At 43.7% G+C, this 13,471-nt stretch overlaps 1 protein-coding gene across 1 annotated transcript; it reads right to left on the reverse strand.

The window, feature by feature from the left end:
* Nucleotides 1-8,850: 8,850 nt before the first annotated feature.
* On the reverse strand, nt 8,851-12,176 carry LOC119891599. Its single transcript, XM_038703369.1, has 4 exons — nt 11,886-12,176; nt 9,953-10,282; nt 9,239-9,333; nt 8,851-9,137 (listed from the first exon to the last, which is right to left on the reverse strand). The coding sequence occupies exons 1-4, from the start codon at nt 12,115-12,117 to the stop codon at nt 9,018-9,020; spliced, it is 777 nt and encodes a 258-aa protein (XP_038559297.1). The 5' UTR covers nt 12,118-12,176; the 3' UTR covers nt 8,851-9,017.
* Between the last annotated feature and the right edge of the window lie 1,295 nt (nt 12,177-13,471).

Consider the following 13,471-nt stretch of genomic DNA (forward strand, 5'->3'; position numbering starts at 1 on the left):
TTACTCAACTCAACATCCCGTCTGAAACAAACATCACCTTTCAATCTGACGGTGTAAACTGGCAAACAAAAATCCACTTCAAACACAAGGAACTGGTGTGGACCTCTGTGGACAAAGTACACACTGATGGCAAGCTCTACGAAGAGCAGAATGTAACGACACAGCTTTTCTGATTTCTCTCTCTTCTGGGTTGAAGGAGTTGGTGTGTGTGTGTTCTTAGGCAAGCGTGCTGAGTGTTAAAGTAGTCAACTCTTACTAAATGACCGAAAATGTGTTTTTTGTTTTGCCTCAGGGAGAATTATATAATATCTATGCAGATGATATACTACTCTACATAAAAACCCATCTTCATCTCTTCTCTTCCATCAGTACAGAATTTAATAAGCAGCTTGTTGGGTCAGATGTGCGACCAGGCTGGACCAGGTAAGCCTGGTCCCCACCTTCACCAGCTTTATAAACTTTGTCAAAAAATACTCCATTAACTTTCTACTATAGTCAATAAGTGAGCTGTCAGAAACTTCTCTGGAGACAGTCCAACATCCCTGCAGGTCGGAGGATGGAGTCAGTCCTGTGGTCTGCAGACAGCCTCATATACCCCCCTCTGGGCTGGTTTGCCCCTCCTCTCCTTATGGTGAACTTCTTTTCCTCTGCAGTTCTGCTGTTTACACGTATTGTTTTACCAGTTAACAAGTTCTCCAGCTGTCATGCATTACTGTGTTGTTGACGTTCTATATTTTTATACTACTGGATAAGAAGTTCACAACTTTAGTGTCGCCATATTTTTTAAAAAGTTTCTTACAGCAATCTTGATGTTATGCTGGCTGTTTTTTGCTTTCTGCTTATTGTCTCTCTGTCGTGAAAATGATCACCCACTATCTGTTGTGAAAACGTTTAGCAAAAATTCCTTCATTAAGTTGACTCCAAGTTCACACAGGCTATAAGCATCAGAGGCTGGAAGTTGACAATCGACCCCTTAATCAGTAATTAAACATGTAGTCTTAATATCAGCAGACTGACACCTCAACAGTTCCTCATGCACTTGTCACAGCAGATTTTGAACACCTGCAGTAGATGACAGTAGAACAAGGCGTGCATAGTCTCAGTGTCTGCAGCCAATGCTCCCACTCAGGGATCTTAACCAAAGCGAGCTCGTTGCTGCATTTATGACTACAGTACAGCACTTATTAGTAAATAAGGCACATCTAGGTAAAAAGAAAATGATTAAGAATGATTAATGCTGATTAAGGATAATAAAATTATTAAAAATTATGAATTAAGAATGATTACTTATAAATACTGAGTAAAGATAATAAAATGATTATGAATGATTAATTAAGAATGATTAATGATTATTACTGATTAAGGACAATCACTGATGACTGTTTCTTGACTGCACTGCCAACCCCCCCCTCTCTGTGCCCTCTGCTGATCATGCTGTTTTAACCATAACCTGACTTTGTGGAATAAGCTGGTGTCTTTTGTGCTGTGTGCTAAAGACAGGACATTCTTACTGTGATGGACTAATATTCACTAATTCTGCTTCTACATTTTAACTTTGCTGGTGTTTTTGATGCTTCCTCATTCTGCTCCCAGAGCACATGTGCTACTGCTGAGCCTGGGCAGTTAGATAATAATAATAATAATAATCCTTATTTGTAGAGCACTTTTCAAAAACAAGTTACAAAGTGCTTTAACAAGTGTAAAGAATAATACAAAAAAAGATAAGAGCATGAAAATTTAATATAAAATTAGTAAAATACAATAAAATAAAAGGGATAAAATAAAGTCAAATAAGATCGGGTATGTAAGTATGTTTTAAGAAGGGACTTAAAAGAGTTCACTGACTCAGCCGACCTGATTTCCTCGGGCAGGCTGTTCCAGAGCCTCGGGGCCCTGACAGCAAACGCTCTGTCCCCTTTAGTTTTCAGTCGAGACTCTGGAACAGACAGCAGACCTCTGCCCGAGGATCTCAAGGTACGTGCTGGTGCGTATGGGACTAAAAGGTCAGAAATATAACAAGGCGAGAGGCCATGAAGAGCTTTAAAAGTGATCAATAGAATTTTAAAGTCAATTCTAAAACATACTGGGAGCCAGTGTAATGAAGCTAAAATAGGAGTAATGTGGTCATATTTCTTTGTTCTGGTTAAAAGCCTGGCAGCTGAGTTCTGGACAGTCTGGAGTCGATCAATAGATTTTTGGGTTAAACAGGTGAAAAGGCTGTTGCAATAATCCAGGCGTGATGAGATGAAGGCGTGTAAAATGGTCTCTGTGTCCTTAAAAGTTAACATAGATCGAATTTTGCTATATTTCTAAGTTGATAAAAACATGATTGAACAAGCTTTGTGGTGTGCTGCTCGAAATTTAAATTACTATCAAACCAAACACCAAGGTTCTTTGCCACAGGCTTAATGTGATTTACTAGGGAACCAGCAGATGGCAGTATTTGATTTGCCATCTGCTGGGACCCGATGACCAGGATTTCTGTTTTGTCTGAGTTCAGCTGGAGGAAATTATTTGACATCCATTTTTTAACTTCACAAAGGCAGTTGTTAAGTGAACTCAGCATTCCAGGGTCTGTGGATCTGACGGGCAAGTATATTTGTGTGTCATCAGCATAAATATGAAAAGAAATGCCATGTTTATGGATAATATGTCCAAGGGGAAGCAGATACAAGGAAAACAAAATGGGTCCTAAGACCGACCCCTGAGGCACACCATATTTAACTGGACAGAATGAAGAGACATAGTTGTTTACAGACACGCAAAACTTCCTATTTGACAGGTAGGATGAAAACCATTCTAGGGCAGTACCAGAGATCCCCACCCAGTGCCTCAGTCTGTCTAACATGATGTTGTGATCAATGGTGTCAAAAGCAGCGCTAAGGTCCAGGAGTACAAGGACTGAGCACATGCCTTCATCAGCAGACATTAAAAGGTCATTGGTGACTTTAAGCAGGGCAGTCTCAGTGCTGTGGTACTTCCTAAAACCAGACTGAAACTTTTCAAATATTTTGTTATTTTCCAGCACAGTGAGCAGCTGTTTGGACACAATTCTTTCTAGAATCTTTGCAATAAAAGGCAGTTTTGAAATTGGTCTAAAATTTTGTGGGAGGGAGGGATCTAAACCAGGTTTCTTTAAAAGTGGGTTCACGCAACAGAGATCAAATTTTTCAGTAAAAATTTTGTAGGTATTATATCAAGTGGGCTGGAGGACACTCTCATTTGTGATATTGTTTTTAAAAGCTCAGACAAGTCGATGGGATAAAACTGGTTAAAACTCTGTTGGTGAGGAACCTCTGAGTAAGAGGCCACGGGGGTAATAGAAGCTCTGATTGACACCACCTTATTGGTAAAATAAGATAAAAACAATTCACAGTCATCATTACTTCCAGCTGAGGCACAAGGAGGGGTTGGATTTACCAGCTGATCCACAGTCTTAAACAGAAACCTGGGATTGTGTTTATGTGTAGTAATGAGTTCAGAAAAATAGTGTGTTCTCGCATCCTTAACCATTTATTGTAGTTAATTAATAAATCCTTCAGACTGAGGTAATGGACTTGGAGATTGGATTTTTTCCATCTGCGCTCTGCTTTCCTGCATTCCCTTTTTAGGCTGCGAATGCTGTCATTTATCCAGGGTTGTTTACTAGCTTTAGACGTAGGCCTAACCTTTAGAGGAGCAGTAATATTTAGTGACGACAAGCAGATATGATTGAAGTGATCAACCAGATTGTTGGTGTTGGAATCAGACAGGTGTTGGCTTTGGCTCTGAAAGAATGCGCAAAACTTTGAAACACTTTGTTCATTAAAGATGCGACAACACACAGAGCTTGGTGAGGCGGCATGAACAGGCGAATCGCAGCTAAAAACAATACATCTGTGGTCAGATATGGTCATGTCCACTAATTCCACAGAGGAGACGCTGACACCCAGGGTAAAAACCAAGTCCAGTGTATGACCACGGTTATGTGTTTGCCCTTTGACATGTTGTTTGAAGTTAAAAGAAGTGGCCATATTTAAAAAGTCAGTTGCATTAACATTGTTGGGGTCATCAACATGAATATTAAAATCGCCACAAAGAACAATTCTGTCATAATTTAAAACCAGAGTAGATAAAAATTCAGGAAGTTCTGATAAAAATCCTCCAGGCGGTTTTGGGGGCGATAAATTATAACAAATATGATAGGTTGCAGCCCTCCAACTTTAAGAGTGAGAACTTCAAAGGAGCTAAATTCATCACAGCGTACTTGATGACATTTAAAATTTTTCCTATACACGCTCACTAGCCCACCACCACAACCACTGACCCTCGGTTGACTAAAGCAATCATATTGAGGCGGACACAGTTCAGCTAGCTGGCTATAGTCATTCATTTGCAACCAGGATTCAGTTAAAAACATAAAATCTAGATTTGCAGACAAGATAAAATCATTTAAGATAAAAGTCTTACTTGAAAGTGATCTCACATTGAAGAGAGCCATTTTAAATGAGTTTGTTCTGGGTGCTGGAGTTGGTGCAGTTGTCCTAATCCTTGAGAGATTACTTATTTCTGTGTGGGATGTGCACATTTCGGTTTACTGGTCTATGCGTGATGATGACAGGAATAGAAGTCTGTGGAACAGCGCTGGGAGCAGACGGCTTTACATGCCAGCAGGTGGAGACAGTTGTTTGTGGCAGTGAGGCAGAGATCTGTTCAGTGAGCGGTGGTGTGTCCAGGTGTGCTGCATGAATGATTAGTCATTCACGTAAGTCATGTGTGGACCGCACCACATGCTGTATGTGCGCAGCTAACATTTCTGAGCCCCGTTTGTTTGGGTGAAGTCCGTCTGTCTTAAAAAGAGACATTCTTTGCCAGAAAATATTAAAATTATCCACATAAAACACACGGTGAGCCCTGCAGGCGAACTGGAGCCAGTCGTGGAGGCCAAGGAGTCTACTGAAGCGGCCAGCACCGCGACCGAATGTGGGAATGGGACCAGAGATAAAAACGGACTTTCCGCACTGCTTTAAAAAGTTAAGAAGACGGTTAAAATCTAATTTTGTCAGCTCAGACTGCCGAAGAGCTGTGTCATTTGTTCCCACATGGACTATCACTCTTGTGATGGAGGACGGGAGCGACGGCATCAGGTCCTGGAGTTTTTTGAAAATGTCAGCCGTGGTGGCACCAGGGAAGCAGTGAGTGGTAGCGTTAAAGAAACGGAGGTTTCTGGTTATGGAGTCACCAATTATTAGTGTGGTTGGGGAGAAAAGGGGACGAGGAGATGCTGGTTGTTGGGATCCAGAGCAGGACTGAGCAGAATCTGCTTCAACACTGCGTGCGGACTGAGGATGGAGTGTGTGAGCTGCCGAGTGTTGTGTTGGAGTAGCAGTAACAGACCTGAGAGAAGGGCTACCCGACGGTGCAGGGTAGAGACGGCCTCCGGAGCGTCTGAGCACAGCCTCCTTCAGGATCCTACGTCGGGAAGCGGAGGTTTTTGACCGGGATGACGGCCGCCGATCAAGTCCGGCGGCAGACCGGCGGCCCAATGCAGGAGATGTAGCCGGTGGCGGAGATGCAACAGTGTCGGCAGGCGCTGTGCGCCGAAAGAGATCCGTATCAGGGAGACTCGAAGCCGCAGGTGAATCCGCTGGATGGACCGGAGTGTCGTTAGACAAGGCTGCATAGCGGTTGGAGAGGCCGATGGACAGAGGAGAGGCAGCCCCATCAGAGCCTCTCTTGCAGCCACGGACCACCACTTCAGCCCAGGTTGACTGATGCTTCGGAGTCGAGCAGGATGAAAGCCTGGGAAGACTAGAGGGGTCCCAAAACACGGTGTCCTGGATGTTAGCGGTTGCGCTAAGAGAAACAATCTGTTTGGCTTGTACTGAAGCTACATCCATAAAGCCAGTCAGCAGGGAATCTTTCTCTTTGAGTTCCTCTGAAAGTCGTCGGATGTCTTCCATAAGGTCAGCAATCTTCTTGTTCGCTTTCTTAAGGAGTGAGCAGTCCTCATGGGGCAGAGTTATCTCGGCTAGCATAGTCACCGGAGCTTTGTTGCGATCAGTAGCGTTGATCGCGTTTTTACGGTCATCTATCTTAAAATCCATGTCGGATGACTAAAATCCTTAACCCACGTAAAACTTAAATAAAGTTAAGTTAAATAAAAGGATATAAAAAATGTAACGAAAAAAGTAGATTAAAACTGGATAAGAGTCCGGTTCAAGACGGAGCTTCCGACAGGTGGCTACAGACACAACGCATGCGCAGAGTGCAGATTACGTCAGCAATTACGTCAGAGATCTTGTGACAAGATGATGCAAGTTGACAAGATGATGCTATTTGATGTGCTATTTGAACAGGAAACATTGGGAATGGAAGTGAAATACAGAGAGGACCACACACACTCAGAGCTGGAGAGTTTTAACACTGTAAAATAACTCTTTAAATGATGACAGTGTAGACCACCATCGCTCAAGCAATTCTAAACTCTAACAATTTAGGCTATAATGCTCTAACATAATTCACAACAAGCTGTATCTGGCTATTCCATCAATTGGTCTAAATCTGAAATTCTGCGAGTTTCTGAGTTTCTATGTGAGTTTATTTATTTGTCAATTCTGTATCTGTCATTAAGGTCTGTTGTGTTCTGGTGTTCAGTCCTGTCGTGTGTTCAGTCTGCCCAGTGTTAGTTTATTTACTGCTGCCTGTCTTTTGGTTTTGATCTGTGCTTGCCTTAGTTCCTGTCTTATTCTGTGATTGTGTGGTGTTCTGCCTAATTCTAGTTTCAGTCCTGCCCTGCTCAGTTATGTTGTTTTCTACTCCCTGCCTCTGTGTTCTAGTTCTGTGTTCTCATTTAGGTTTTGTCTGTTATGATCCCTGTATTATAGTTGCTCTGTGTTTCTCTGTTTGCATGGGTGTTTTTTATTGTCTGGGGTTAGATTCTTGTCTGGTAACATGTGTTCTGTCTGTTCTCCCAGTAATCTGCCTGCCTCCCAGTCCCTGCTGTCTGCCCGCCTTCCTCGTTAATCCCGCTCACCTGTGTTGCTCCCGCCCTGCTTGTTAGTCCCTGGTGTATGGATTATGACCTGTTTTTGGTGTTATCTGAGCTGTTTAGTATGTGGAAATGAGCCAGTCATGCTGGCGGTAAGGAAGCTATCTGCGCTCTGGCTTGGAAGAAGTATAAAAAACCCAGAATCAAACTTGCCACCTTACAGAAACCCAAATATCTTGGTGGACTAAATGCCCCAAATTTATATTACTACTTTCTTGCTAATCATTTACATTATATCATATCTTGATCCAACAATACCCCTGCCACATGGTCAGACATTGAACTAACAACTGTTCAAGGATTATTGTAATCTGACCTACCATTTCTAGACAAATCCATTAAAACACATCTGTTTCAAAAACAACATTATACACACTACAATGAGTGCATGGTGGAAAGCTAATGACGTTATACACAGCAATCCATCTCCTTCTGCTATTACACATATATGGCATTATCCAATGTTTCTCATCAACAAAAAATCCATCATTTTTCAAGTATGGAAACAGAGAGGAGTAACCAACTTGGAACATTTATTTGAGAACGATCAGCTCATGACCTTCGACCAAATAAAAGATAGATAAAAGATAAACACTGTTGGTTTTGTTCTTTTCATGTTGAGAGTATTTATTTTCAGTTGGATTTTAGGCTATAAAAGCTCTTTCCAGTGAAAATGCAAATGTTATTTAATAATCAATGTTTCATTATGAACATACAATTGAATGGACCCCAGTGAGAATATAAAAAAAAAAAATAGCCAACATTTACACTTGTGCTGATGGGGATCCTAATAAAAATGGATTTTTCCAATAAAAACTTACAAAAATATATACAGGTGTTTTGTCCAGCGTGTTACGTTGGTATTTTTCCTTCAGAGTTTATTGAAATCACCAAAATATTAAGTGTATATTTGTATTATTTCGACTTCGACTGGGTCTGAGGGTTGTTCCACGTGTGGGGCGACCAGGGGGAAACTCGGGCGAATAATATAATTATGGACTGTTTATTGAGTGATTAATTCACACTGCTGGGCCCCGGTCACCGGTCAGACCCGAGTAAGCTAAAAAATGGCCTATTTCAGTCCCCAGCTGATCAATCTGCGAATCTGTTTCTAAACTTAAAACACACTTTAATTGCCCTGTTTGCTTTTGTATTGTTTTACTACTTACACACTTATTCAGAGTATATATCCAATGGCGACTGGTCATCAGGGGCAGGTGGGGCATAGCCACGGCTGTTTTCCAGGTCTGCTATTTGAAAACAGACGTGATCACTCCTGTTTACTTTGTGGTAAATGTGCAACAGCACTGCAAGGCTGCGCCGAGTCAGGGGACTTTCTGAAGCGAGGAATATTGAGATACATTTCCAAAAACTTTTACACGCAATACCCGCTAACGTTGCTCAGCGCACTGTCCATGCTGTCCATCGAAAGCCAGTTGATTCAGCTGCTACCTGACTTCATTCCCAAAGTCATTGAGAAGTTTACCCAGAGGAACCGGCGTGCTGTTTTCCTCCTCAACTGACCCTCAGCTGTGGTGAATGAAAGCATCTTTTATTATCCTGCCTTTGTGGTGCTGGTCCGTGCATTGGCCATTCTGTTGGACTGGATCGATTGATATCGATGGTGATGGGGGTCAGTGCGTCAGTGCTTATCTGTTAAGCTTGTTGTCATAATGTGTTATAATAAGAGTTGGTCTGAGTCCTTAAAAAGTTGTCTGTGCAGGTCACTGTGGCCTTCAGTGGTGTTGAGCTTGCTTATGGTCCTGTAGGCTCATTGGTTCTGAGCTTGGTTGTGTCGGCTTGTGTCGGGTCCTGACGCCCCCAACCCTCCCACAATTTCTGCCTGTGGTTGAGAGTAATAAAATGTTTCTAATGTAATCTAATAATTCCAGCTGGACTGTTTAAAGGGAACATCAGTATAAAAGTGTAAAATCCTGGACTGAGCTGATGGTGGGTTGTGTGGCAGCTGAGATGATCCTTGGAGGTCCTACTCTGCTCCCTGAGCTCCTTCCTCTTCAGTCGGCCCTCCTTCAGCTGCACAAACACCCAGGTTATAATAATCCAGCTCAATGTCCTCCTGCCTGCCCGGCTTCTGCCCCCTGCTGGCCTGGAGAGACATGACAGAGACATGAGAGTTAGTGCATCACTCCTCCTGTTCTTCAGTAAACACAGACCGAGACCCTCTGAACAACAGACACGTGTCAGTACCTTATAGTAGAAATAAAGGGCAGCGTTCACCAACACCAACAGCAGCAGCAGAGTCAGCGGCCGGACGACCAATATGATGAGAAGACCTGTTGGATCTGATCAAACACATGGACAGTCATCACATCACACACCATCATGAGTCCATCAGCTCCCATTAAACACAAACTGTAGAGACCTGAAATCTCCAAAACCACTTCAACATGGAGCTGTGGGATTCTGTACGTCAGTAATCTCTATCAGCAGATATCTGAACGCAGTATGGAGGCAGGGGACCAGGTTTTGGTATTAGCAGAGTTCTGGTTTCTGTTTGGAGTCCCACCAATCACGTATGAGCGGTCTTTGGTTGCATGAAGGTAAACAAAAGAGCAAAAGAGACGGAAAGCATCGGCCCAAAAGAACTCTGGGAACCCATCAGCCATCGTAAATATAAAATATAAATAAATATAATTTATTATTATCTGAATCGAGGCTCCGATTGTGTCCTTTGATTTCTACAGACCAGAATCTCATTATTTTCAGGGGGCTCTATGATCTGTACATCAAACAGGACTTTGGTGAGACTTTTATATGTGGGCTGATTCAACACCACAGGAGTAGAGTTCAACGTGCCCAGGCATCGCTCCAGTTCGATCCATCGATCCAGTTCGGACGGATCATCTTTTCCAAAGCTGCATGGAAACAGTGTGACGTTTCAGCTGCTCTGCTTCAGCTTACCTGAGACAGTGAGAAACAGCCGACGGCTCTCAGAGGAGAAGTCATGAGAAAAAACATGGACGTGATAAACACAGCTGTAGCTTCCTTGGTGGGCGGGCTCTGCGGCAGGAAACAGGAAGTGGGCAGAGTGATTGACAGCTGGCTGGGTGTAGTTGTGTGATGTGATGGAGGAGGTGAAGGCGAGCTGGAAGGAGCCTCCCGGGTACTGTGGCTGGATGGAGCAGCTGATGGTGAAGTTGGAGCCCCTGGACACCTGAAAGCCCTGCTGCTGGGCCTCGGAGACCCCGTCCATGGAGGAGGACGCAGAGATGTTGGGCTGAAGCAGCAGGTCTGTAAACACACAGATGATGAAAGGTCACATCAACAAAATGGCCCCTGAAGAAGGAAGTGATGTCACAGGTCTGACACAGGTACGCACTGGAGACATTACAGTCATACATGATGTCATAGGGCGCTCCTCAAGTCTCTTAATTGCATCCACGTTTCCCTCACTTTTCCTTGCGTCTTAGTCCCGCCCACTGGGGATGCATGGAGAGACGCAAGGGAACCAAGTCAGGAGAGAAGGGATGAGGAAATGTGTTTTTAGAGACATGAGACGTCCTTTCCTCCGAAGCGTCACATGAAGCGACGTCCGTTTCTGATGACGGCGGCAGCTGGATCAGCTGTCACTCGGCTCTAACAGCTGTAGAGACTTTTGTTGGAGTTTGTGTCTGCACACACGTGCGCTGCGTTGGTACTGTGTCTCAGTTATTAGTGCACAGCAGCATGATTCTCTCTGTAGCGGTTACCCGTTTAACAAACACCTGCACATGAAAGATTATAGGTTTCTGTGTCCTGCTCGGAGTCACAGCATTTTCTACTGACGCAATGCTTATATTAGCCTCTCTGCATTTAGATTTATTGATTCTGATTGTGAATTCGTTATTGAATAACCAAGAATATGATCCTGGTGTCTCTGGATTTATCAGGCTAAAGGTTTCAGGGAAATTGAAATGATGTAGGCTAACTTACGTCAAAGTCCGCTCAGTTTTAGGCTTTCAGTTTATTTCCTCTTCAGATATCCTTTAACACTACTGCATACATTTTATTTGCAAGTCACATCACTCCTCACCGATCGATCATTGCGTTCCATCATATCAGTCCGACGCTTTCTTTTTTTTTAGCGCAGCAGCTTTCATTCATACTTTCATCAGCTCATTTTACTCGCGGAGCCGCCGGCTGCTTTCATCAGATGCAGTGGGTGAGATACTGGATGGATGCTTTATCTCCCTTTGCTCGCTTCATTAGAGACTTTAGTGCAGTTTAGTGTCCGACTCCTTACTTTATGTTTTATTGTCGTCTATTTGGACTAAACACAGGAATGAGCTGCCTCACATGTGACTGAACAGAAATGACGATAAATGATATAAAACATGTTTCTTGCTGACAGACTCTCTGACTCTCTCGCACTTTAATTGTCTCCATAATAAAAGTTGATGGGAGAAAGAAAAGAAAAAGAAAATCTTTCTAATACGCCTAAATTAAGAAAGTTGTGTGTGGGGTTTTTGTTGTTTAGACCTACTGGGAACTCTGATTTTAACTAGACAGTGAATCAGAAAACAACTCAAACTAACTCTTTGCAGAGGTAAACTTGAGTTTAATGTTTCTGTCCTGATGCATCAAGATCACTCTGATCAGCTGCAGCGTCCAATCAATAAAACGGCTACCCAGTAAGGGGGCGTGTCGTCAGTAAAAGACTTCTGTGAAGGATGCGCAGGTGTATCCTCACTCATAGCTCCTCAGAAATCGCTCCTCGGAGCGCAAATAAGAGCTTTGGGACAGCCTGCAAGATGGCGGAGTGGAACAACTTCCGTTTCAAGCGAGGAAACGACAAATAAGAGACTTGAGAAGCACCCATAGATGATGTCATAGATGATGTCACTGATGGGCTTACCTGAGCAGGTGAGATCCAGGATGGAGGAAGAGGAACCTGATCTTACACACTCCCTCAGAGCAGATCCAGACTGAACACAGTGAGACCTGATCCTCCACACAGGTCTGTCTGAGGACTCCTCTCTCTCTCCTACAGAAACAGCAGAGCCACAGTCCAGCTCTCTACAGGCAACAGCTGCTGTCTCCAGGGTCCAGAAAGAGTTTAATTCTATCATCCCGTCAGAGTTAATCATTAGTCCCCAGTCAGAGTCAGAGTATCTCACTGGTCTCCAGTCTCCCTGATATTTCAGCTCCAGTGTTCCTGAACAGCGACTGGCTCCTCCCACCAACCTGACAGGCTCTGAACAGAAACCAGAGAGTCATCAGTAAAACAATAAAGTGAGTTTCATCAGAAGAGAAATGAAGCAAATCAAAGCTGCAGCTCCTCTTCTACCTGAGCAGGTGAGTCCAACAGCTTTTCCAGGTGAGCAGGTGTTTCTAGCTGAGCCTGAGCTTCTACAGTCCAGGAGAGCAGACTCATGGCCTCCACACTGGAACTCTTTGGTCCACATCGGAGCCTCCACTTCTCCATAGAGCGCCCCCTGGAGGACTGAAGGAGCCCCACAGCCAAGCTCCCTACAGACCACCTCTGCATCCTGCTGGTCAAAGTCAGCTTCACACACTGAGGACCACCTCTGGTTAGACTGGTTAGACTGGTTAGACTGGTTAGACTTCACCTCCAGTCTCCCTGAGCACAGACTAGTCCCGTTCAGCAGCCTGACAGAGTCTGGAGAGATAATAGAAGATGAAATAGAGATAAAGACAGCAGACACAAAAGAAAAACATGTCATGAAACAACAATTCAGTGATTCAAGGTGGACTCAGCACAACTCCAACATCAGTTCATCATTAACAACAGAACACATCTTTCTACCAGCACAGACTGCAGCAAGTTCACCAGCACATTTCCATTTAATACTCTGTCACACTTGTTCTCCACGTCTGAACACTTTCAACATGTTTCCAAACAACAGCACAACATCATCATCTGCAGATTTCTCTGCTCTGTTCCTTCTGCTCAGCTACTCCACAATCTTTGCTCTCCACACAAACAAGTTCATCACTTTTCATTCTGTCTTAATGTTCTAAGAAGATCTGGAACCCAGAAGAAAAAGCTGCTTAGAAAATGCTCCAGCAGCTCTAACAGGGATAGGGGCTGGACTCTGTCCTTTGGCCCCGGGGCCTCCTGAAGCAGCAGACATGTTTCAAACATACATATATATATCTGGGTGCATTCAGCTCCTGATTTACGGAGACAGCAGCTCATCAGACTCCGTCATGGCTGCCAGAGACAGTCTGCTGTCATTCTGAGAGGGGTCCAACTGCAGAACTCCTCTCTCAGGACAGGAACTAACCATAAATAAGTTTTTTACGTCCCCACAGGACGTAACGTGATGCATTCTCTGTTGTTTTGCTACTCTACACGTCGTGACAGCGGTAGGTGACTGGTTAGCATTATTAAAACACTGAGTAAAGTCTGAGTGCTCTTGGTATGTGTTCGCCATCAAAACTGCTGCCGTCTATATTATCCATCTAAATGACAGAAAG

This window comes from Micropterus salmoides, unplaced genomic scaffold (assembly GCF_014851395.1).
Source record: "Micropterus salmoides isolate LMB-PRFRI ecotype aquatic unplaced genomic scaffold, ASM1485139v1 Ms_hic_scaffold_7, whole genome shotgun sequence".
NCBI lineage: Eukaryota > Metazoa > Chordata > Actinopteri > Centrarchiformes > Centrarchidae > Micropterus > Micropterus salmoides.

What these genes read in the sequence shown, in the direction of transcription:
- LOC119891599 (XM_038703369.1), bottom strand. Translation starts at nt 12,117, where the DNA reads ATGATTAACTCTGACGGGATGATAGAATTAAACTCTTTCTGGACCCTG. An exon ending in CCTGGATCTCACCTGCTCAG is followed by an intron (nt 10,283 to 11,885) that starts GTAAGCCCATCA and finishes GTGTGTTTACAG; the next exon opens with ACCTGCTGCTTCAGCCCAAC. An exon ending in CCCTTTATTTCTACTATAAG is followed by an intron (nt 9,138 to 9,238) that starts GTACTGACACGT and finishes ATGTCTCTCCAG; the next exon opens with GCCAGCAGGGGGCAGAAGCC.